This window comes from Citrus clementina, unplaced genomic scaffold, assembly GCF_000493195.1.
Source record: "Citrus clementina cultivar Clemenules unplaced genomic scaffold, Citrus_clementina_v1.0 scaffold_3, whole genome shotgun sequence".
NCBI classification, from domain to species: Eukaryota; Viridiplantae; Streptophyta; class Magnoliopsida; order Sapindales; family Rutaceae; genus Citrus; species Citrus x clementina.
In genome coordinates, this window is record NW_006262339.1 from 15,285,588 (window position 1) to 15,312,377 (window position 26,790).

Sequence of the window (26,790 nt, forward strand, 5' to 3'; positions counted from 1 at the left end):
GGCACAATCGACAGCACATGTCTTTGTGAGCAGGAGGTTGGTATTTGATAACATTCTTTCTAAGATTTGCGATTGTATGTTATTACAGGTTTACTTTTCTGAGGAATAAATTAATAAATTTGTTTATAAATTAATTAATACCTCTTTATTAATAAATTTGATACGTAACAATCTATTAATTTATGGAGGTTCTAATATATATACATAAATATAGGTATAAGGTTATAATAATGTATATTTATTCATGGATATGTTTGTGTATGTGTGTGTCCACTGCTTATTGGTGTTTGTCTTACGTGTGAGAATGAGATGATCGTCATTCATCCACTATCACATTTGATGCACATATCATGTTTCATGCACATAGGGGTGGCTCAACCAATTTTGGGGCCTTAGACGAAGTGTTTCAATTAGATTTTCGAAAAAAATTATTAATAAAAATTCATTTATTTAAAATCAAATTTCCTAGCTTTATGAGATGCAAAATTATTGATCAAATTTTTATATTCTAATTTCGCTAGTATATTTTTCTCAATAGATAACATAATTAATCCATTTAATCTTTCTTGTGACATGGTTGATATTAAATAAGTTTTTATCAATTTTAATTTTGAAAAGCTTCTTTCTGCAGAAGTAACTGTTATTGGTATTGTTAATAATATTCTATAAGCAACATATGCATTTGGAAAAGAATCAAATTTTTTCAAATAATTAAGTACATCAAGTGGGGTATTTTTTTCACTTTTAAAAACTTCTTTTAAAAAAGAAACAACAATAATAAAATAATATAATTAATTAAGAAGAGAATAAAAAGAAAAAACCTAGATATTTAAGAAGTTTAATTTTGATGGATTGAAACTTTATCAGCAGTAATTAATGGATAACATTAATTAAGATACCCTAAGATCCAAAAAAAGGGATAACATGAGCCAATCATATCCAAAGGAAAAATAATAAAAATAAAGAAAAATAATTAAAAAAATAAATTATTTATACTTTGATGGAGGAGAGATTGAGACCAATGAAGGAAGTTGCCAAAGCCTTTAGTTTCCGAAATTGAAAGAGATTGAGAACTGTCGTGGTGCTTTTTTCTTTTAATCGATAAAAACTAGTAATGGATAATAATAAGTTAACAAATATTTGGATTTTATAGAGTTTTAAATGAAATAATGTTAATTAGAGATTTTATAGGAATAAATAGAATAAAAATTGTTAATCCTAACGTTAAAAATAGATTTTGTATGGATTTGATAATTTATTTATAGAAAAGATTATTATAAAATAATAACAATATAATTTAAAAAAAAAATTGAGACCTTTATCTATTGTGAGACCCTAAGCAATTGACTAGTTGTATAGAGAAAGAGCCGCTACTGCATGCACATGATGACCAAGAAGGTCATGATCTTCCATAAAAGGGTAACATATCACAACCAAAAAGATAAAGAGGAAAAGCGGAAAAGTTTGGACAACCCACGCCCCTTGTCTCAGCAGATAATTGAACTTTAACCCTATTTGGTTTTTTATTTTCTTATTGGATCGAAGAATAGGGAATCATTGAAAGAGAGAGAAGTGAATGTGTGTTTATAATGGCATTGGGCAAAAGAACAAACTCAAGCACAAAGCACAAACAGAATCATAATAAGAAACCGACTTCTTTTGCTTGCAAGTGACAACCTTTCCATACAATTCGCTGGAATTTTATTTCTGTCTCTTTCTTATTTGGCTTATACTTCGAAGAAGTTTCTGCTCCTTCATTTCTGAAGGTTCTTTGTAATCCATTGATTGCTCGTATTTTTATGCTTACGAAATTTTTTTATTAATTTATTTACTTTTCTTTCTTTCTTTTCAGGGGTAGTGAAGAATGATGAAAGTTCTCCGTCTTTATAGTGAATGATCAAATAATAATCGTTTTAGTGAATGATTACTAAATTATAGGAAAATGCTCAAATTCACAACCCCCTCCTTTGTTAAAATTAATCATATTTCCTTTGGGTTTTAAAATCTATCAAAATCTCCATATCATTTAAAAAATTTAGAACTTATTTGGTAATCCTATTACTTTTTAAATAATTAATGTTAGCTATTATGTAAGAATAATTAATTGTGAAAAGAATTAGCTTTGGTAAAATTTATTTTTAAATTGATGTAAATCTTAAAACCAGTCATAGGTGTTCGTTAAATTTTATTGTTAATCTATTATAAGAGTACAAGTGACCGAAAACAATATAATGTTGAATAAAATTTATTCACACATTTAAAAACATATATAAATAATATTTTTTTATTGTGTATATAATAGTTGAAAGATAAAATAAATATTTTAATTATTTTTATTTTATTATCATAATATAATTGGTAATAACCATAATCTGTTAAAATTTAATGATTTTATTTTCTAATTAAATAAGGATAATTTTGAATTTTTATATTAAGTGTAAAAACTGATTATCAAAAGTCAAAATTTAAAAACTACTCCTTCTCTACTTTTCAAAATCCGTTGTAGGATGAAATAATTTTACCAAAAGTGAAAAAATTACCAAACACTAGAATTAACTTTTAGTTTTTCAAAATCATTTCTAAACCTCTCAAAAACAAACTTAAACGAACACTTAGTCAACTTTCAATTTTTTATGTTCTTTTATTATTTTACTCATAATACAATAAAATCTACCATTACTTAATGAAAGATTTTGGAGGTAAAATTGTGACATAAAAAAGAATATGAAAATTAACAATTTTTTTTTTAACAACCAGAAATTTTGATGGGTTCTGAAACATCAAGAGAATGATTGATTTTAAAAACTAACAGCGAAGTTTTGAATTTTAATCATTTGATCGTAAACTTACATATTGATCTTTGAACTGCATAACTGCGATAAAATGTGAAAACAAATGAAAAACTTGAAATTTCATGAAGATGCCATACCCGGCCGACATCCCTCAACCGCCTCGTTTACGTTGATCACGAAATGCTTGATGGTTGATTGAATTATGAACAAGATATGTTTGTCTTCTGCAAAAGCTGTTAAAAGATACAGACACATTATCAAAATCATGGATGTACATCTTATTTATACTTGTCCATGTATTATTTGTTATTGATGCAACCTAGAAAATGAGGAGGCAGGAAAAGACATGCGGCTTCTATCTGGACATCCTTATTCCAAGATAAAACAAATGATATCATGCACAGTTAAATTAACAATCAAAATGCCAACTGGGCCCTTCTTAAGACAAGACAATTTAAGAATATTATGTTTTGAAAGATTTCACTTGCACTAAAATTATAATATGATCCCACCACCCAATCACCCATGCATCTCTCCATCATCATTTGTCTTGCGAGCTATATATATTATGTTTTTTTTTTCACCAAATTATCATTTAGCGTGATCAAGACCAAATACATTACCCAGTAAGAGAGAAAATGATAGGTCTATAGCTATCACAATTACTTTTCATGATAATTGGTAATCAAATTAGCTTAAGTTTTCAAAGCGGTAGTTTGATAATTGATATGGCTATTCTAACAATTTGCGACTTTATAATAATCATGTTATGAAAAACTTCATCTTTTACCCCTTTTTTTTCCGACTATGTGATGTTGTGATGTTTCAGAAAGATCACAATGAACAAAAACTTTTTTCAAGTGCTTAAAAATGCATATGCATAATACATAGTCTCGTTAATTTTCTTTCAGTTATTTGATATTATTTTGACGACCAATTATTTGCTTTATTGTTTATATGTCCTGGAAATAAATATATATCCATATCATTATCTCCTTCCCACACTAATTCTGTCATCCCATTAATAATTATCCATTCAGTTTTATGTTCTATAATCTAATATGTTTTAAACAAAATTCAATAATTTTCAATCCTCCACATATCATAAATATATTTTATTAGTTTAATTCAATATTAATAATCATACTAATAAGTAGTACTTATACATTATTTAAAAATAATAAATTTTGTAAGAAAATATTTTGATGTTAAAATGATCATACTAATAAAGTGGTACTTATACATCATTTAGAAACAATAAATTGTGCATTAAAAAATTGATGTTAAAGTAAATTTTATCAAAAAGTGAACGGCCGAAAAGGAAAGAAAAAAAAAAAGAAAAAGAAGAGAAAGAAAGAAAAAGTGGCGGGCCGCGTAAGGAAAAATAAAATAATAATAAATAATAAAGTAAAAGGTATGAATAGTAACCAATTTTTGGCTATAAAAGGAGGATGCTCCTTCTCATTTCAAAATTTAGTTTTGAAAGAAGCATTTCCTGCATTTAGAGAGTTGAGAGTATTAAGAGTTTAATAAACTCTTGAGTGATTAATCAGTGAGAGATTGGGTGTATTGAGGTTTTGGGTAGTAAGCCAAAATATTACAATATTTGTTATTCTCAAATCACTAGTAAAATATTTTTCTTCTGTCTTCGCCCATGGATATAGGCTAAAAACCGAACCACGTAATTTTTGGTGTTTCTATATAATTCTATTGTCTCATTATTTCTCAATTTCACTTTAGTTATGTATCTGCTTTACCCATCAATTTCCCAACAATGGTATCAAAGCTATTGGTTGTATTTTTGGAGTTGGGTACTGTTCACATATACGGCACTATGTTATTCTATTGTCTCATTATTTCTCAATTTCACTTTAGTTGTGTATCTACTTTGCCCATCAATTTCCCAACAATGGTATCAGAGCTATTGGTTGTATTTTTGGAGTCGGGGGTATTGTTCACATACTATTTTCGTATACAGTACTGTTCACGAGAAACGGTGGGAGCGATCCAAGAATTTTGCTGTGCAAAGTAGGGTGTGAGTGGAGTAACCATGTGTTTAGGAAAGTTTTATCACAAGGGCGATAAGAGCCTAAGGAGTCTGGGTTTTAAGTGGGCCTGTTGTGACCCCTCCAGTCTTTCTTGAGAACTTTCCTGGTGTGCATTTTCACACATACTCACAACTATTCAAGGTGGTACACTAGCTCATTAGCTTGTGTGCGGTATTTATCAATAAAATGGTAGCAAAGTATGAAATTCAGAAGTTCAACGGGAACAATTTCTTGTTTTGGAAAATAAAGATGAAGGCTATATTGAGAAAAAATAATTGCTTGGTAGCAATTGGAGAAAGGTCCACGGAGATAACTGATGATGACAAGTGGAATGAGATGGACGGCAATGCCATTACTGATCTACACTTGACACTTGCAGATGGGGTATTATCCAGTGTGGTGGAGAAAAAGACCACAAAGGAAATATGAGATACTCTCACAAGAGTATACGAGGCCAAATCGCTACACAATAAGATCTTCTTGAAAAGAAAACTTTACACTCTTTAAATGGCAGAATCTACATCGGTGACCAACCATATCAACACTTTCAAGACTCTATTTTCGCAACTCACAACACTGGGTCATAAAATAGAGGAAAATGAATGTACGGAGCTTCTACTTCAGAGTCTACTGGATTCGTATGATCAACTCATCATCAATCTGACGAACAACAACCAAACAAATAGTCTAGTCTTTGATGATGTTGCAGCCTCCATATTAAATGAAGAGAGTAAGAGGAAAAATAAGGAAAAGTTCGCAGCAAGCGGAAGTATTATTGGTGATGAGAGGGAGATTAACGGAACGTGGCCCCAATGGGAGTCACAATCATGGTAGATGAAAATCGAGAAATAAGAAGAATGTCAAATGCTACAATTGTGGCAAGAAAGGGCACGTCAAGAAAGAGTGTTGGAATAACTAGAAGAGAAGAGAAGGTAAAGATCATGAGTCATCAAATGCTTAGGGGTGTGTAGTAAGTACCCCGGATGATGGCGAAATTCTTTACAACGAGGGGACAACTATTTCAGAAGGCGGAAAATAGTTATCTGATATCTGACTTTGACCTCTCGGAGAGAATGGTTCCACACATATGAACCTATCTCTAGAGGATCTACATACATGGGTGATGCTCATGCTTTGGAGATTGTTGGTATTGGTAATGTCAAAACAAAAATGTTTGATGGTACAATTCGTACAATTGAGTAGGTACAACATGTCAAAGGCCTGAAGAAAAATCTATTGTCTCTGGGACAAATCAATAGTCGTGGGTGCAAAACTCGTGTTGAAAATGGGATTATGAAGATTGCTAAAGGTGCGCTTGTATTGATGAAGGAAAAAAAGGATCAATGCTAATATGTTCATGCTTAAAGGGGAAACACTATAGGAAGCTGATGCGTGTGTCACGTCAAATGGAGAAGAATCAACGATGATGTGGCACCTCAAACTCGGCCACATGTCATAATAAGGTTTGAAGATTCTCTCTGAGCGAAAATTACTTTCGGGGCTTAAATCGATGAACTTACCATTTTGCGAGCATTGTATTACAAGTAAGCAGCATATATTGAAGTTTAGCAAATCCACCGCTGAAAGTAAAAACATTCTAGACTTGGTTCATTCTTATGTTTGGGAATCACCAGATATATCCATAGGAGGCGCAAAGCACCTGGTGACTTTTATTGATGATTATTTCAAGAGATGTTGGGTGTATCCAATCAAGAAAACGTCAGATGTGTTTCCAATGTTCAAAAAATTCAAAGTGCGGGTTGAACTTGAATCAGGGAAGAGGATAAAATGTTTGAGGACAGATAACGGTGGAGAGTATACAAACGACGAGTCTCTTGTTTTTTGTAAGCAATAAGGTATTCAAAAGCAGTTCACGGTGGCATACACTCCTCAACAAAATGGAGTGGCGAAGCGGATGAACGGGAATCTTAAAGAAAAGAATAAGAGCTATGTTGAGGATTGAGGGCCTACCCAATTCATTATGGGTAGAGCAGCCAAAACTACCTGTTATATAGTAAATCAGTCGCCATCTGCGACAATTGGGTTGAAAACTCCGATGGAAATGTGGACTGGAAAGCCAACCGATTACTCCCACCTACATGCATTTAAATGTCCTATGTACGTGATGTATAATGCCCAAGAAAGAATAAAGCTAGATCCAAAACTCTAGAATATGTATCTTCTTGGGATATGTTGATAGAGTAAGGAGTATCGTCTATGGGATCCCACTGTCCACAAGATCGTCATCAGCAGAGATGTTATTTTTGTAGAAGATCAACTGTAAAGGAAAGATGAAAATGATAGCACTGTGAAGGAAAAGTTAAAGAATGTACCAGTATATATGAAAAATAATCCAAGAGATTCAGATCTTTTGAAGCAGCACCAGAGCACGAGGAACAAGAACCAGTCGAGTTCGAGACCCCAGAAGTTCGATGGTCAACTCATGGGAGACGACCGCCAGTGTGGCACTCGAATTATGCTACAAAGATTAATGTTGCATACTGTCTTCTAATAGAGGATGGAGAGTCATCAACTTTCTATGAAACTTTAAACAACTCAAATGTTGCTTTGTGGATGACAACATTGTAGGACGAAATTGAGGCTCTACACAAAAATAAGACATGAGAACTTGTATAGGAGGTGATTGTGCTATCACCTTTAGCTGCTTGACAGCTTCTGTCTGAGCAGGGCCCCATGGAGGGAAAGCCATTGGTAACAAATGGGTTTACAAAATCAAGCGTGATGGCATTGACCAAGTGGAGCAGTTGATAATTCTATGAAATGAGAGTTATCATGACACTTTTTGACTTAAATCAATATTACTTAGAGAGTAAATGATGTGTTAATAAATATTCATTTTGTATAAATATTCATTTTAGTTTAGTCTTAATAAATTCTGTTGGATTTAGAATAATTCATGATTAGATTGTATGCATAATTGTAGATGTCTAGAGCTCATATTTCAAGGAAGGAATGTTGATGCAATAGGCTTGCAAAAATGAGGAATGAACATGGCTACAAAAGAATTGAAACAAATCTGGAACAATGTAGTCGTTGTAGCCGATACTGTAGCAAACTTGGAACAACGACAGAGAAAATTTCGCACGGGATACCTGCAGAATCGCAATCTGCAGTTTCCTAATCTGACTTATGCGCGCCTGAGGCTTCCGTTTACTCTAATTTTCAATTATAAAAGGAGCACGCATCATATTGGAAAGGTGGCGGTAATTAACATCAATGAAATCAAGAGAAAAAGAAGGAAGAAGCAGAATTCAAGGAAGAACAAGTCTGTACCATTGAAGAAATCTGCAGAAATACTTGGATTCAATTTTCATCATTCTTTACTTATTTCCTCATTTATTCTCTTATTGAGACAATGTATTTCATGGCATATATTTTGCTGTTAGTTTTTCTTTTACAAGTTATGAACTAAATTTGATTGTAGTTGAGTAACAAACAATCTTAATGGGTTCTTGACTGTTCTTATGAGTTGCTGCAAGATTACTGTAGCATTTTGCTCTAATAGCTTATATTACAATCATTATTTCGGTTGACCTCCCATTTAATGGTTCAAGTTAAGAGAGAGTCGCAAAAGGGCCTGTCTTGGTGGAAATTATTAGAGTAATATTTGATCTTAATTTGAGTTTCCTGGATTGAGTTTAACTTGAGTCCCAAAAGGGCCACACTTGAGTTAAGGTTTGTGAAGAACTAGATATAGGGATTCACCTTGTAGGGTAGAGAGAGTATATGTTTGTAATGTCATTTCTTATGTGATGTAACAACTGGTCATTGTTAGGTTGCATAAGGGTATGAAAAGTCCAACAAGCGATAGCTGAGAATGTAAAATAATTATGCCCAGTGTTGTAGGAATTACTGCAGCAACTGGTGTTAGTTTGAACAAAACAGTCAGCTCATGAAGAGAGTTTGATCATTCAACTACCATATTCTTATTAAATTCTTTTTGCGCAATTCATCCAATTTACTTTATTACTGCAATTATTTTATTATATTGTTAATTTTATTAGTCAATCAACTTAAATTAGATTTTTCTTTAGATAGAAGGAAGTTTGCACTATCATGATTGATGTAGCATTTCTAGTAACATCAGTCCCTTTAGAGATGATCTTGAATATTCATCACTTTATTACTTGTTGTGTATACTTACACATTGTCATCGATAGCAATTGAGTTAAATTATCCAACAAGTTTTTGGCGCCGCTGCCGGGGACTGATTTTTTATTTTCGAATTGTGAAGCTAATCTTGACAGTGCCAACTTAATTTAATTCATTCTATTTATTGACATATCAAAACCTGCATGCGCAAAGACAGATTTGTTGAATTTCAATTTGATCCTGAGATTGAAAGGATTGTAAAGAGATTGCGAAGAGAGCAAAGAAATTCAAAAACTGCTTCAGAAATGGATAACTTGCAAGATGTGGGAAACTTAGATTCTCACGGGCCACTACAACCTGTCAATGTTCAAGAAGGGCAAAATGGACATGTTAATATGAGACAACCAGGCAACAACAATATTATTTACATGGCAGATGACAGAGACTGGGCTATTAGAGATTATGTTGTGTTAACTCCTCAAGTTGTACATCCTAGAATAGTCAGACCTGAAGTGGAAGCCGCCAACTTTGAACTCAAACCAGTGATGTTTCAAATGCTGCAAACAATGGGTCAATTTAATAGACTGCCATCTGAAGATCCTCATCTCCATCTTAAGTTGTTGTTGGAAGTGAGTGATGCTTTTAAGATTGCTGGAGCAACACAAGATGCTTTGAGACTGAGGCTTTTTCCTTTCTCCATCACTACATGGAATGACTTGGATGACAAATTTTTAATGAAATATTTTCCACCAACCAAGAATGCAAAATTGCGGAATGAGATCACCTCTTTTCACCAACTTGAAGATGAGAGCTTGTATGAGGCTTGAGAGATATTTAAAGAGTTGCTCAGAAGATGTCCTCATCATAGCATTCCATGTTGCATACAGTTAGAAACCTTTTACAATGGGTTGAATCCAAGTACGAGATTGATGGTCGATGCTTCAGCAAATGGAGCCCTATTATCCAAATCTTACACTAAAGCCTATGAAATTTTGGAGAGAATTGCTAACAATAACTATCAGTGGCCATCAACTAGACAAATTGTTGCAAGAGGAGCAGCATGGGTACATAACATAGACGCAATTACAACACTTTCAGCTCAAGTAAAATCATTTACTAACATGGTGAAAATTATGACTACTGCTCCAGCAGCAGTAAAACAAGTTGCTGAACTATCTTCTGTGTATTGTGGTGAAGAGCATGTATTTGACAACTGCCCAGGCAATCCAGCATCAGTAAACTATGTGGACAACTTCAACAGACAGCCCCAGAACAACCCATATTCAAGTACTTACAACCCTGGATGGAAGCAACACCCAAATTTCTCATGGAGCAATCAAAATCAGCATGCTCCAGCACCCACTGGATAGAACAGACATGTTCAGCCACCTGGTTTTCATCAACAGAATCAAGGGCAGAAACACACTAGCAATGATCAAATTACTTCATTGAAAACACTTATTAAGGAATATATCGTGAAGAATGAGGTAATTGTGCAAAGTCAAGTTGTATCTCTGAGAAACCTAGAAAACCAAATTGGGCAACTTGCCACAGCAATGAGTAGCAGGTCTTAAGGAAGTTTACCCAGCAATACAGAAGATCTAAGAAGAGAGGGTAAAAAACATTGTAAAGTAATCAACTTAAGATTTGAAAAGAATGTTCATATCCCTGTTGATGTGGCTAAAAAGATATTGGAACTTAACTCCTCACAAGAACAACCTCAAGTTGAAAGGATGTTACAGCAACCCAGCTATCAAGATACTGGTGCTAGTAGTCAAGCTACAGCAACCTTGGAAGGAAATCACCCAATGACTGTTGAAGAAAATGTTGCAACACCAGTGGTGATAACCCACAATAAATCAAAGGAGCAGAGATTTGTACCTCCTGAAGCTGTATAGCAATTTAGGCATCCACCTCCTTTCCCATAGAGATTCCAGAAACAAAAACAAGACAAACAATTTAACAAATATTTGGAAGTGCTGAAGCAGTTACACATCAACATACCTTTTGTGGAAGCATTGAAACAAATGCCTAATTATGTAAAATTTCTAAAAGATATTTTGGCAAGAAAAAGAAGGTTGGGAGAATTTTAAATTGTTGCTTTAACACAGGAATGCAATCACATGCTTCAAAGTAAGATTCCTAAAAAATTGAAGGATCCAGGAAGCTTCACAATATCATGTTCAATTGGAACTAGGTACAATGGCAGAGCACTCTGCGACTTGGGAGCCAGCATTAATCTAATGGTACTATCTGTATTTAAGCAATTGGGAGTAAGAGAATGCATCCAAAAATAGTCACTTTGCAATTGGCTGACAGATCTCATGCATATCCTGAAGGAAAGATTGAAAATGTGTTGGTGAAGGTTGACAAATTCATCTTTCCAGTGGATTTCATTATACTAGACTTTGAGTATGATAAAGAGGTACCAATTATACTTGGAAGACCATTCTTGGCAATCGGGAAGACTCTAATAGATGTGCAAAAAGGAGAGCTAACCATGAGGGTGAATGACCAACAAGTCACCTTCAATGTATTAGAAGCTATGAAGAGTCCTAATGAGGCAGAAGATTGCAATTTTATGAGTGTCGTGAATCTTGCTGTAACAGAAAGCATAAATAGATGCTGCAGTAAAGAAGTTATCAAAGCTGTCACTTTTGAAAGCTTTGAAGAAGAAAATGTTACAGCAAACTAGATAAATTGGATAGGAGAAAGGCAATCTAACAGACATAGCGGATTTATTGAACCTCTACTGAATCACCTCCTACTCTTGAATTAAAACTGTTACCTTCACATTTGAAATATGTTTATCTTGGTCAGAACAACACACTTCATGTAATCATTTCATCTTCTTTTAATGCAGATCAAGAAAGGAGTCTGGTAGATGTGCTTGGGAAATACAAAAAAATAATTGGATGGACTATGGCAGACATTAAAGGGATCAGCCCATCCATATGCATGCATAAAATTCGGTTAGATGACTGCTACAACAATTCAGTAGAGCAACAAAGAAGGCTAAACCCCATTATGAAGAAAGTCATGAAGAAAGAAATCATCAAATGGCTGGTTGCTGGGATCATATACCCGATATCAGACAGTTCATGGATAAGCCCAGTACAATATGTTCCAAAGAAATGAGGAATAACAGTGATAGCAAATAAAAAGAATGAACTTATTTCTACAAGAGCAGTGACTAGATGGAGGGTATGTATGGATTAGTGGAAGCTCAACAAAGCCACACAGAAGGATCACTTTCCACTTCCATTTATAGATCAAATGTTAGACAAACATACTGGAAAACAATACTATTGTTTCCTCGATGGGTATTCAGGTTACAACCAATTTGCTATAGCCCCAGAGGATTAGGAAAAAACTACATTTACCTGCCCTTACGGAACTTTTGCCTTCAGAAGAATACCATTTGGTCTGTGCAATGCTCCAGCAACTTTCTAGAGATGTACGATGTCTATTTTCTCAGATATGGTGGAGCAAACATTAGAAGTCTTCATGGATGATTTCTTAGTCTTTGGCGAAACATATACAGATTGTTTACATAACTTGGAAGAAGTTCTTAAAAGATGTGAGATGACTAACTTAGTACTCAATTGGGAAAAATGCCACTTCATGGTGCAAGAAGGCATAGTGTTGGGTCATAGGGGTCCAAAAATGGCATAGAGATAGATAAGGCAAAGATAGAAATGATAGATAAACTGCCACCTCCCACTTTAGTTAAGGGTATTAGAAGTTTTTTGGGACATGTTGGATTCTACAAAAGATTCATAAAAGACTTTTCTAAAGTAGCTAAAGCATTATGCTCACTGTTAGAACATGACAAGCCTTTTCATTTTGATAAACATTGTCTTCAAGCTTTTAAAGAACTGAAGAAAGCTTTGATCACTGCACCAGTGGTTATAGCACCAGATTGGACTCTACCTTTTGAGCTAATATGTGATGCTAATGACCATTTTGTTGGGGGAGTGTTGGGGCAGAGAAAGAATAAGGTTTTCCACTCTATATACTATGCTAGCAAAACTCTTACTCAAGCTCAGATTAATTACACCACTACAGAGAAAGAGCTGCTAGCAGTAGTATTTGCTTTCGATAAGTTTAGAGCTTACTTGGTGGGTACTAAAGTGACAGTCTACACAGATCATGCAGCCATCAAGCACCTAATCTCCAAGAGAGATGCCAAACCGAGATTAATAAGATGGATTTTATTGCTTCAAGAGTTTGATTTGGAGAGGATAGAAAGGTGACTGAAAATCAAGTAGCAGACTATCTGTCTAGGCTAGAAGCAGATACGAGCACATTGACTAAACAAGACATCACTGAAACATTTCTTGATGAACAACTGTTAGTGCTACAACATGCACAAATGCTACAACAACCAGGATCTCTATGGTATGCAGATTTTGCTAACTACTTAGTAAGTGGATTGCTACCACCTGAGTTGACTTTTCAATAGAAAAAAAAAATTCCTTCACGATGTTAAAAGCTACCAGTGGGATGACCCATACTTGTATAAGTTATGCTCAGATCATGTAATACAAAGATGTGTTTCAGAGGAAGAAATTCCACATGTACTGCAATCTTGCCATACTGCAGCATATAGAGGACATTTTAGTGGACAAAGAACAACGGCTAAAGTTCTGCAATCAGGTTATTATTGGCCTCCTGTTTTTAAGGATGCTTATGAGTTTGCTAAATGTTGTGACATGTGCCAAAAGACAGGAAACATAACTCAAAGACATGAAATGCCATTGACAAACATTCCCACCATCCTTTGGAAACTTATATATCCTTGTTACTGTGGAAACATTCCCACCATCCATCAATGATGCCAGAGTAGTGGTGAATTTTCTTCAGAAAAATATCTTTTCCAAGTTTGGCACTCCACGAGCAATTATTAGTGATGAGGGTACTCACTTCTGCAACAAAGTATTTGTTGTAGCAATGGCTAAATATGGAGTCAAGCATAAAATTGTAACAGCATATCACCCACAATCCAATGGCCAGACAAAAGTGTCTAATAGGGAGATTAAGAGGATTCTAGAAAAGGTAGTGAATCCTACAAGAAAGGATTGGTCATTGCGCTTACATGACTCCTTATGGGCTTACAGAATAGCACAAAAGACACCATTTGGCATGTCTCCCTACCTAATTGTGTATGGGAAAGCTTGCCACTTGCCACTCAAGTTGGAGCACAAAGCATATTGGGCACTGAAGCAATTAAACTGGGATATACATGCTGCAGCAGAGCAGAGAAAACTTCAACTATGTTAACTTGATGAATTAAGGTTATTTTCGTATGAAAATGCAAGAATCTATAAGGAAAGGACAAAACAATGGCATGACCAACACATCCAACAAAGAAAATTAATTCCTGGTCAACTAGTTCTTGTCCATAATACCAGGTTAAGACTATTTCAAGGAAAGCTGAAATCTAGATGATCTGGACCTTTATAACTATGGGGTTGTTGATCTCTTTGATGAAAAGATAGGACATGAATTCAAAGTTAATGGGCACTCAAGTGAACCGGCAGTGTGAGCTACAGATTGCTCAAAGGAGGTCTTACTCCTTAGTGAACTGGCAGTGTGAGCACTCAAGGAAGGTCAGGCTGAAAGACCTTAAATCAAGTGCTCAATGAGAGGCAACCCATTGCTGAGGCAGTCATTTCGAATGAAATAGATCCTCCATATTTCTGTTATCATAATTTTTTTAATTTTTTCTCTTATTTTCATTTTTATTATTTAGGAATGTTTAATTTTTATCTTTTTTTTTCTTTAAAAAAAATGCCAAGTCACGCAATTCTTGGAGTTGGATTCAATACTAACAATTGGTGTTGTAATGTTAACAGATTAAGAGGACAAGCTACTTCACAGCAGCCATCTGAGGGAATTGTTGTGCAAATTGCTAGAGCACACAATTTATTGCTACAATAACCAATTTTACCGTTACAGTAACTTAATTATGGAGCCTCACATTTTACCGTTGGAGATAACATGTGACAGCTGGTTGGGTGAATTTGGATAGAGATTGGGGAAGGATGCTTAATCTCTTAAATGACCGCATCAATATCTCTTTCTTATTTTTATGGGATATGGTTAATAAATTCAAAAAATTCTTCCCTAATTTATCTCTTTTACTGGATTTGTTTTAATTTATTCCTACCTATATAAGGGTTTTACTGTGCATATTGACCTCTAACACTATTTTCTTTTCCCTTCGCAGTCACAACCCCACTACCTCATAAACTCTTCTTCTTGTTTCACTCTTGGGCATATTACTATAGTCATCCTACTACTGTAGCAATGCCAAGGTATAAAATGACAGCCAGCCGACTAAAAGATCCCTCACAATTTCAAAGTTACCATACGGAAGAGAAGTATGAAGAATTTATTAAACCGCGCAATATTTTGGAAGAAAAAGGATTTTAGTTCCCACTTCAACCCTCGGGAATTGTGCAATCATTATACGATGCTGCAGCAAAGTGCGGGTGGCTAGAGTTTTGTAACCACCCCCGAGACCCTATGTTGCCACTGGTGAAAGAATTTTACGCCAACTTATTAAGCCCTGGCCAGCATAATATTTGGGTAAGAAACTTGCTTGTACCATTAGATTCACGAGTTATTAATGCCTTCTATCACTTACCTTCTGAGATTAATTGCGAGTATGTCAAGTTGCTTGGCAAATTAACCTTACAAAGATGGAACAAGATTTTCACAACACTTACCGTAAAAGGTGCATCTTGGGCTAATGAAGAAGGGCGTATGATTAATAGGATGGATTTGACACCCATTGCTAAGGTGTGGGTGAAATTTTTAAAATCCAGATTGATGCCAACCACACACACCACCACTGTTTCACAAGAAAGGTTAGTACTTTTGTATGTCATTGTTAGAGGGTTACCCATAGATGTGGGAAGCATTATAGAAAAAGAAATTCGAGACTGTGCCATGAAAAACCACAAAGCGGTTGCCTTGCTATTTCCTTCACTAATCACCAGCATTTGTGTGGTATCGGAAGTCCACCTTGATGCAAAAGATGAACATGTTAAGAATGATGGTGCTATCACTGCACGCACTGTCGAACGAATTGCCGGTGATGTTGCTAGAGCCCCACCCGAACCAGCTGCTGTAGTAGGGGCAAGAAGAGTTGTTGGGTTAGAGCAGATAATCCACGCACTGAGCACCAGCATCATTTAATGTACTGAAGTTCAGCAGAGGGAAAACAATCAGTTTTGGAGCTATTTACAGCACTTGGAGGACCACCTACACCAATTTACTGTATACATGAAAAGTACCCGTCGAAATTTCTCTGATTCGCTGCTACATCAGTTCAATTTTGGTACCTCCACTACAGATGCTCCAGCAGAAGTCAGTGAAGATGCTACTGACATAGATGAACCAGGGGAAGAAGCTGCAGTAGAACCACAAGCAAAGGTTGATACAAATGCTGATGACCAGTTAGACCAGCCTGAAGAAAAGGGTGTCAAGTCTATAACTGACAGTTCCTCAACAGAGGAGGAGGTAGAGCCTAAGAAAGAACTCGAGGAACCCCCAACCAGGACTTCTTCCAAGACCAGGAAAAAACACATCATACCAGAAGAGGAAGATGAACCTACAAAAGAGCCTCCCATACCAGTCCTCTCTCAAAATGGCAAAGAGAAAGTAATGACCCCTCTTGTATCCAACGATGAAGCCGAGCACATTGATGCAGAGCTGGAAGCTACAGCAACCAGGGTTACTCGTACACCCATAGAGACAAAGCATCTGCTTGATATCATTGCCGTAATCACGGCTGAGGGATATGCAGCCGAAGACCCAGCTCTAGCTCCTTCACAGCAAACCCCTAGCAAACCTACTCTCGCTAGTCCTAAAGGACCCAACAAGAGAAAATGGAGCACTTCTGGAGGCGTTGCGGCAACAAACACACTAGAATAAAAAAGGACCAGATCTGTTTCGTCCAGGTAGGCTGCACCCACTGCAACTCCTCCCACTGGCCCGTTGCAGAGAAAGAAAAAGACGTTGCCAGCTACCTCATCGCAAGAATCTCCTAAGGACCGGCTGCAGAACGCATCCAAAAAGCGGTGAATTGGTTGTTGCACCTTGTTGCAGCAATGCCCCAGCAATAGGGGAGTACCCCATATCCTCCAGTTTATTTTACTTATCTTTGCACAACTTTTCTTTCATTCAAATTTACTTGTCTGATTCATTCTGCTAGTCCTGTTGTTTTGTGTATGCATGTGTTAGTGAAAGTGTTTTTATTTTTTGTGCTTGTGAGGACACAACACCTTTTAAGTTTTTGGGGTTGTGCTATCATAGTGTGTTATTGAGTGTACTGCATGTGTTGTGGTGTTGTTTGTTAAGTGAATCTCTGTTATCTACTGCTTGTGTATGGATTTGAAAGCCTAATGAAGATAAATTGAGTGTTACTCAGTATGTATGAGAATGCCCAGTAGGGATAGTTATAGATGGAGGTTGAAATTTTATCCCGACACTTAGACTTTGGTTGAGATTCATGAAAATGCAGCAGCAGAATCAAGAAAACTATAAAGAGTAGAAAATATCTCAAGGTTGGGGGAAATTTTTGTGTTGAACTGTGCTTATTTTGTAATAAAGTCTGCTCCAATGGCTTAAGTGCCTGAGTAACCAGGGCTGAGTATGCACCCCATATGCAGACTTAAGTTAAAAGGCGACAAGAGTTATGAGCATTACTGTAGCATTGCTGTAGCAATTTATATATATATATAAAGTCCTCTGTCTAGGAGATTGAGTAGCCAGGTCTGTTCATGAGCCCCATGTTCAGCCTTGAGTTAAATATATCTTTAAATAAGATTATGTTAGGACCATTATTGCAGCAACTCTGACATGTACTTTAAGTGAGTAATTCGGTGTCATCATTACAAGTGATAGGCATTCACATGAAAGCTCAATGTTGCATTGAAGGGATTAAATGAAAAAAAAATAAAATAATTATGTTTTATGTGGAGTTATATGCAATATCTCGGTAATGTTGTAGCACCTCTGGAATTTGATCAAAGTGGCACACACACATTTTGGACAGAATGCAGTTTAAGTCTAAAATTGAACTGCTATGGCTATTTTGCGTGATTAAGAGTGTGATTTAAGGGTGGAAGAATCCTTGCAACTTTGATGACAGAGCTGAGCTATTTGTTGCATGATTGGGTGATTGAAGTGTTAGCATTGTTGTCATTACTCGAGGACAAGTAATAGTTTAAGTTTAGGGGTGTGATAACTCTATGAAATAAGAGTTATCATGGCACTTTTAGACTTAAATCAATATTACTTAGAGAGTAAATGATGTGTTTCTATTGCATTTTTGTTACATTTTGCATAAACATTCATTTTAGTCTAGTCTTAATAAATTTTGTTTGATTTAGAATAATTCATGCTTAGATTGTGTGCATAATTGTAGTTGTCTAGAGCTCATATTTTAAGGAAGGAATGCTGATGCAATAGGCTTGCAAAAATGAGGAATGAACATGGCTACAAAAGAATTGAAATAAATCTGGAACAATATAGTTGTAGCCGTTGCTGTAGGAATCCTGGAACAACGATAGAGAAAATTTCGCGCAGGATACTTGTAGAACCACGATCTGCAGTTTTCTAATATGACTTATATGCACCTTAAGCTTCCGTTTACCCTTATTTTCAATTATAAAAGGAGCACGCATCATATGGAAAGGTGGCGGTGAATTAACATTAAAGAAATCAAGAGAAAAAGAAGGAAGAAGCAGAATTCAAGGAAGAACAAGTCTGCACCATTGAAGAAATCTACAGAACTATTTGGATTCAATTTTCATCATTCTTTACTTATTTCCTTATTTATTCTCTTATTGAGACGATGTATTTCATGGCTGATATTTTGCTGTTAGTTTTTCTTTTACGAGTTCTGAACTAAATTTGATTGTAGTTGAGTGACAATCTTCATGGGTTCTTGACTGTTCTTATGAGTTGCTGCACGATTGCTCTGGCATTTTGCTCTAATAGCTTATATTACAATCATTATTTTGGTTGACCTCCCATTTAATGGTTCAAGTTAAGAGACAGCCGCAAAAGGGACTGTCTTGGTGGAAATTATTAGAGTAATACTTGATCTTAATTTAAGTTTCCTGGATTGAGTACTGGCTATGTGTTTACACTTGCAGGAGGTGCCGTAAGCTAGGTTTCGAAACTGCAGATCGTTGTGGCTCTATCTACAACATAACCAAAATACATGGCAGTTACACAAGCTTGCAAGGAAGCTATTTGGATACAAAGGTTATTAGAGGAGCTCGGGCACAAACAAGAGAAAATACTTGTGTTTTATGACAGTCAGGGTGCCTTGCACAATGCAAGAAATCCAACCTTCATTCTAGGACGAAGCACATAGGAGTTCGATACCACTTTATTCAAGAAGTAGTGGAAGATGGAAGTGTGGATTTGTAAAAAATCTATACCAAGGAGAACGTAGCAGATGTTTGGTCCAAGCCAATCAATGCTGATAAGTTTGTATGGAGTAGATTCTCTTGTGGCCTAGTAGAAACGTAAGCAACATGACTATTGAAAAAACCAAAAAGAATGGTGTGGAGATTGATTGGTTCCCAATCTAATCTCCAAGTGGAAGAATGTCAAAAAGTGAACGATGGCCACTGCTAGTACCCACCAAAAAGGAAAGAGAAAAAGAAAAAGAAGAGAAAGAAAGAAAAAATGGCGAGCCGCGTAAGGAAAAATAAAATAATAATAAATAATAAAATAAAAGGCATGAATAGTAATTAATTTTTGGCTATAAAAGGAGGATGCTCCTCCTCATTTTAGCATCCAATTTTGAGAGAAGCATTTCCTGCATTTATAGAGTTGAGAGTATTAAGAGTTTAATGAACTCTTGAGTGATTAGTGAGTGAGAGATTGGGTGTATTGAGGTTTTGGGTACTATCACTAGTAAAATATTTTTCTTCTATCATCGCCGGTGGATGTAAGCTAAAAGCCGAACCACATAATTTTTGGTGTCCTTATGTTATTCTTGTTTAAAAAAAAAAATTGTTTTTGTCATAAAAGCTTTTAGGATGGATCTCATACAATACATAAGAATCTGTAATCTAGAAAATCATACCTTGACAATCCGACTTTGCTTTTTCACTTAAGTAATCTAGGCTTCCAGATCACGATCCGTCACCACGACTCCTGTTAGGTCACGATTTGTCACCACCACTTATGTTAGATCACGATCCGTCACCAAATAATCTTCCACCCTATGACTCAAGTTTGATTAGCAGTAGATGTGTGGGCATATGTTTAACTACTTTCGAAACAACCTGATTCTTTTGCAATGTTTTTCTCAAAAAGTATATTTTGAAATCCCGTATATTTTCTTCTTAAGAAAAATACACTTATGTAATATTTATTGTAAAACCCTAGATATGTATTATCCTTTATTATAATTCAAAATAATAAATATTTGGAATTTAATATTATCTCTCCACTTACGTGAAAGTGTAGATTATGTGTAACCACTTTAGGGCTCATCTTGTAAAATAATACAAGACCCCATTTGCACATGAATATAACCCATAAGGTCTTAACAAATATTATAATTAGGTTTATCACCTCATATGCCAGTTTTCTTAGTTTTAGGTCCAATAGTGGTGTAGTCAATTAAATGAACTAACTCGGGGATCATTTGGAAACATATAATAGCGGATACAACAATTAAGCATGTAAATGAACAAGCCTAATCATTTAATTTCAACTCTACTTCACTATAAGATTGGAACTTATCTCCATAATTGTATGCTAGAATAATAATTTTCCAAGCCACATTGATCTCTTTAATGTATAATCCTTTGTACCACATCGTTAATTAAATCGATATCTCAATTGTCCAATCAATTTAATTACATCTTGTTCCTTGATACTTAATGGTTCTCTCTGATGATCATTTTCAACATACTAAATATGTTGACACACTCTAGCCACAGAATTTTATGATCAAGTGCCGAAAACCTATCAAGAGATATGTTGTACAAATTCTATATTGTTAATCTATAACTTCAATCCTCATAAATGCTCCCACCAAGATAGTAGATAATCTTAACTACAAGTGTGTGTCGTGCCCATTGGTAAGATGTAGTCATTCAATGCCTATGAGATTTAATAAGTCTGACATTTATTACAAAGTTAATTAAATCTCATATGTGATCCTATTCAATGTAGTCATACTACATCAATAAATCCATACATGATTAAGAAAAATTATTCAATGAATTTATTACAGTCTATACCTAAATAAAGTGTCCAACTTTATTTATCAACTGCGAACTTAATTTATTTAATCATAAGATAACTTGTATTTATGTCTTTTGTGAATCCAGATGGTAATCACATAAATACATATAATATGATTAAATGAAATTTATTCAAAATATTAATGCAACTAAGATACTTGAATAAAATATCTCATTTATTTTATTAATCAAAATAATTATTTATTACAAGTAAATAAACACATATACTTTTAAAGAGCATATTTTCCCAACAATTTTATTGTCTTATTAGTTCTCAATTTCACTTTAATTGCATATCTGTTTCACCCATTAAATTCCCAACAAATTTTTAGGCATATTGGTCCTTTTACCTTATGATGGTAAAACAACAATTAAATTCATTTTAAAACAACTTTAGTGGTCAAATATAATAAAAACATATATAGTTATAAAAAATAAATGAAGAGAGATTTAATTAATTAATTCTCTAAATTTTTTATTAAATTTTTAAAAAAAATTAATGTGAACTTATTATAATAATTTCTTAGGATGAGTTTACAGAAGTTTCGAGTGAAAATATCTGCATCCTATTTTTTTGGAGAAAAATGAGTATAATCCCTTATTTTTTGGTTTCACTATATAATACCCCGATACTGTAAAATAAGTTAAAATCTTTCTATCATTGTAACAGTCCTATCTTTAATAATTATCTTATTATTTTTCCTTACGCCAGTTGACCATAGTTTACCCACAAATGGACAAAAATGAAAATCACAAATTTTCCTCCCTTCTCATTCAATTTCTCGAAAGCCAAACATAGCAAATGCCTTGTCAGTGCAGGGGCCAAGTCCACCGGTGGTGCAGCGTGAACCACTAAGTGAGTGGTGCAGCCGGGCGTTTGGATCTCTGATTGCTTGAGCGAAGGCCTCATTTGAAGTTCGAACAAAAGCGTGGAGTGGTGGTGGTGCTGCGGCGAGGTTCGAATGGTTTCATTCGCAGATTGCATTTTTCCATTTAGGCATTTGAGTTATAAGTGTTTGAGTTGATGGCTGTAGAAACCCCAAAAAAAATAAGGAATCTATTAAAATCATTTTCATGAAATCTGGAGGCGTAATGGAGTTGATGAGAGAGAGAGAGAGAGTGATTGCGAGGTTAGTGGAGATTGAGGTGTTGAAATGTTGAATTTAGGAGATGGGCTAATTGTTTTCATTGGTTTGAATTTTTGTGTTCTCTTTTGAAGCAATTGTTGTGAGAATGTGAGATGAGTGTTAAGAATTTGAAGAAAAATGTAAAAAGATTGGTGATTTGAAGTTTTCAGAAATTGTTTATGGTTTGCTTTCTGAAATTTTGGTTAGTTTCACAAAAAAAAAAAGAAAAAGAAATGAGGTTATACTCATTTTCCTTTTGCTGTATTTGATTAATTATTAATTTAAATTTTTATTTAAGCATATTTTGTTAATAAACTTTTTCTACCATCGAAATTTAGTAGAAAAATAATTTATATTTTTATGGGAAGTTAAAGAATTAATATATATATATATATATATATATATATATATATATATATATATATATATATATATATATATATATATATATATATCGTATACATTCAACAAGATAATTAATTTGGTACATTAACCCAAGTCGAGACCGAAAGATTTTTAGTATTTAATTAAGGTTATTCATTTATCGAAAGTTTATTGTATCTTGATATGCTAATCCATGTATTCAATCAATTAAGTGAATTAATTAATTTTTCCTTAACTCAAATTCATTTGATTTGAATCAAATCGAATCACTCATCCATTACACCTAATTAGCTTGATGATGTGGATAGGTGGGGGGATTAAGCATACCAGCTGGCACAAGGTCTACTCATTCACAGCTAGAAGATTGCTTTCGTTTTCCATCTAGGGTTGTCAAAATGCACACTAAAAAATTATTGGAACAAAATTAAAAATAAATGCCATGCAAATCTTAAACGAGTAATAAGATAAAATAATTGAATGTGTGGTAATGTGTACACCAAAATTTAAAACTTTATTAATAATAAAAATAACGAGTTTAGAATAAGGATCAATCTCATAAAAAGTAAGCTAGTTTTTTATTCAAAAAAAAGTAAGCTAGTTTTATTTATTATCAACTCTAAGACAAAGACTTAAAATAAAATAATAGTGATAACAATAATAAAAATATAAATATAAATTAATCTAAGTAAAGACAATGTCAACCATATAAACAAAGAGGTTTTATGAATTTACTAACTGGCAATAAATAAAGACACTAAAACTATAAAGATAATAATTTAATAGAAATTCTAATTAAAGGAGAAAGAAATAATAATAATGAAAAATTTAGTCAAAAAATCGTTCGCCATCACCAAACATTAACATAATCAATATATCAATTCTATCATCAATTTCTATTGAAACTATTAACCGTAGACAACAATAAGCTTTATTAATCTATCTTTCCTTAATATTTCGTTAGACTTAATAAGTTCTTCACCTAATCTCTAACCATTAAATAATTTTAAACAATCTCTCTAAATTTAAGATAACATAAGCATTAAGTAGAGAAAGATATTAGGTTGATTTATGCAATAAGCACACAAGCTCAGATTATTAAACCTAGGTTATGTTCTTCAATTGCGATTCCAATTTGCTACTAATGATTAAAATATTAAGACAATTACGGATCAAGTATTTTAATCTAGCAATAAAATTTATTCAAGTTCTATCCAATTGGCCACTCAAATAAGACAAGAATAAAATTATGAACATTAATTATAAACCTCAATTAAATAAATTGAATGATAGAAATTGAATATTAATCATATGACATGTTTAAGGTTTTGAATTCACCCTCAACCAAATAAAAAATCTAACCTAACATGACAAAAAAAACTTCTATAACGTGAAAATCCACGTGGCGGGCTGTGATTTGGTGGCTGTGAGTTGTTGGATTGTGGCTACTTTCATGGCACGCTAAGAAAGGACACAAAACGGGTGCATGGGAGCTCAAGTGGAGCGCAAAATACGCAATCCTTCACACTGGAGTTGTGGCCAGCATTGGGGCCCAGCTATATTCCATTTTTCTCTCTTTGAATTTTTCACCCATACTAAAAAAAAAATTAAGGATAATTAAATATTTGAAAAGAGGAATTATTATCAACTAAGTAAAATGAATTATAATTTAAACTAAAGATGTAAAATTTAAATTAAATCAAAATAAATTATTAAATTAAAAATTAACTAAAATAACTAGAATATTCAAAACAAAAACAAAAAAAATGAAGAAATTAATAGTAAAATATAAAGAAGATATGCACTTTTCATATTCCCCCACACTTAACCTATGCTTGTCCTCAAACAAATCTAAAATGAAAAAAAGAAAAAGAAAAAACTTAAACTAGTACACTTTCGTAGGAAATCATGATTGCATTTAGCATATGTAACAAACCTTTAAACCTTTAAACAGCCCTAGTGGACGAGTTATAGTCTCATGAGGGCTTCAGTGATTATAGCCACAAACATCATTTTTTTTTAAAAAATAGCATAAAAAGAACAAGACTTTAAATAAAACATAAAACTAGCCTTAAAGATTGCATATATTAAATAGCTCAAAGAAAATTTCAAATGTTGTCTAAGTTCTAATTTTAATTCAATAGTCAACCCCATCTCTCTTTTTATTCTTGTAGTGTGTGTGTGAATTAATTCAATCAAAATCCATTCCCACAATCTTCAATATCAATAGATTTTGTCTTGAAAAAAGAAAAGAGTAAGTCAAACTAATCTTATCATATTAATCTTCATATTTTTTCACAAGCATTTATGTGCATTTTTTAATAAATATAAAGGCAGGAACTTTCACTCTACCCGCTAAGGTAGCCTTCTTCTAAAGGTAGATTATCCTCTACATATTGGTGCTTACATAGACCCAAATTACTCAGGATAACTTCACTTTTAATGGTTATAAGTAGCTATTTCTGACTATTGTACCTGTATATACTACATCTTGAAAATAAAAATCAAGACAAATAGTCATTTATTCAATCTAAAATTCTAAACTTAGCATGCATCAATCTCAAATTTCAAGTCAAAATTATTAAAGAATTAATATTAGTGCTTATGATGTTTAAAGAATCTTAATTGAGAGGAAATTAACACAAGAATCAAGTATAAACTAAGACAATATTCAACCATTTCTAAGAATCATATTCATTGTCAATAAAGTTCTTATCATTGGCTTATATTTAAAACAAACAATGCTTTTGTTCGGAATCCTCCCCCCACACTTAATTCCAACATTGTCCTCAATTTAAGCCTAAGCTAACAAAAGAAAAGAATTAAACATGGGGAAATAAGATGAGACACATAAGCAGAAACAAATTAAATTAAACATAAAATGGATAAAGTAAATGACAGTGAGAGGGAGAAAGATAATCTATTATGGTGTGCTCTCAAAATCTATTCTTCAGCAGTTAGGTTGGCTCCCAATAAATGCCTGGTTTATGGTCCTCAGCCTGATGTGGTTCCCTTGTTTCACTTATCATGTACGTAGGTTCGTAAGGTGGAACCTCCTCCACATTAAACGTCTAAAAGTTCTCATAGTAAGGCTTCAACCTATGACCATTCATCTTGAACTCCTTATCTATTTTAAGCTTTTAATCTCAACTGCACTATGAGAAAAAACATTACTAATAACAAAAGATCCAACCTATTGAGAACATAAATTATTGTAAAAGACTTAAGGCAAGAATGAAATAATAAAACTTTCTGTCCAACTTTTAATGTTCTCTTTCAAAATCTGCTTATCATGAAAATCCTTAGTCTTTTCCTTATAGATTCATGAACTCTCATTGGCATCATTTTAAATTTCCCTTAATTCTTACAATTGGAGCTTCCTATATTGACCAGTGGCGCCCAACTCCATGTTACATTATTTCACAGCCCATAATGCTTTATGTTTAAGTTCCACTAAAAGATGACAAGGCTTACCATGTATCAACCTATAACGTGACACACCAATGGGCATCATGTATGTGGTCCTGTAAGCTCAAAGTGCATCATCAAGCTATAGACTTTAGTCCTTTCTATTCGGATTAACCATCTTTACAAGGATTGATTTCACTTCCCTATTAGACACCTCAGCTTGCCCATTAGTTTGAGGATGGTAAGATGTAGGGACCTTGTGTACTTTCACAAGATAGCTTCCAGTGACCTGTTACAAAGTGGGTACCTCTGTCACTGATCATGGCCTTTAGTATTCCAAACCTTGCAAAAATATTACACATTATAAAATCTACAACAACCTTAGAATAATAGCGAGAACAATGTAAAGGTTACCAAAAGAAAAAGAAACTAGTTGTTGGTTATTTTTAATAAGTAATTACTACCAATGCCAATGTGCAAGTATACACAACAAGTCATAAAGTGATGAGTATTCAAGATCGTCTCCACAGGGATTGATGTTACTCAAAATGTTAAAGCAATCACAATAGTGCAAATCAACTTAGGACCGAAGCAAACAATTGTAAAGTGATTTCTAACGTAATTAAGGATTGTG

General features: G+C 33.9%; 2 protein-coding genes and 1 non-coding gene across 3 annotated transcripts; 2 read left to right on the plus strand and 1 right to left on the minus strand.

The window, feature by feature from the left end:
- Positions 1–9,717: 9,717 nt before the first annotated feature.
- Positions 9,718–9,824, minus strand: LOC112100630. Its single transcript, XR_002906997.1, has one exon. It is a non-coding gene; the product is annotated as a small nucleolar RNA R71 (small nucleolar RNA).
- A 1,410-nt stretch (positions 9,825–11,234) lies between these two features.
- LOC112099608 lies at positions 11,235–11,648 on the plus strand. Its single transcript, XM_024187022.1, has one exon. It carries the CDS (start codon positions 11,235–11,237, stop codon positions 11,646–11,648), a length of 414 nt encoding a protein of 137 aa, XP_024042790.1.
- A 2,258-nt stretch (positions 11,649–13,906) lies between these two features.
- Positions 13,907–14,236, plus strand: LOC112099609. The gene has a single exon (XM_024187023.1). The coding sequence runs from the start codon at positions 13,907–13,909 to the stop codon at positions 14,234–14,236; it is 330 nt and encodes a 109-aa protein (XP_024042791.1).
- The last annotated feature ends 12,554 nt before the right edge of the window (positions 14,237–26,790 follow it).

What these genes read in the sequence shown, in the direction of transcription:
- LOC112099609 (XM_024187023.1), top strand. Translation starts at nt 13,907, where the DNA reads ATGGCTAAATATGGAGTCAAGCATAAAATTGTAACAGCATATCACCCA.
- LOC112099608 (XM_024187022.1), top strand. Translation starts at nt 11,235, where the DNA reads ATGCATCCAAAAATAGTCACTTTGCAATTGGCTGACAGATCTCATGCA.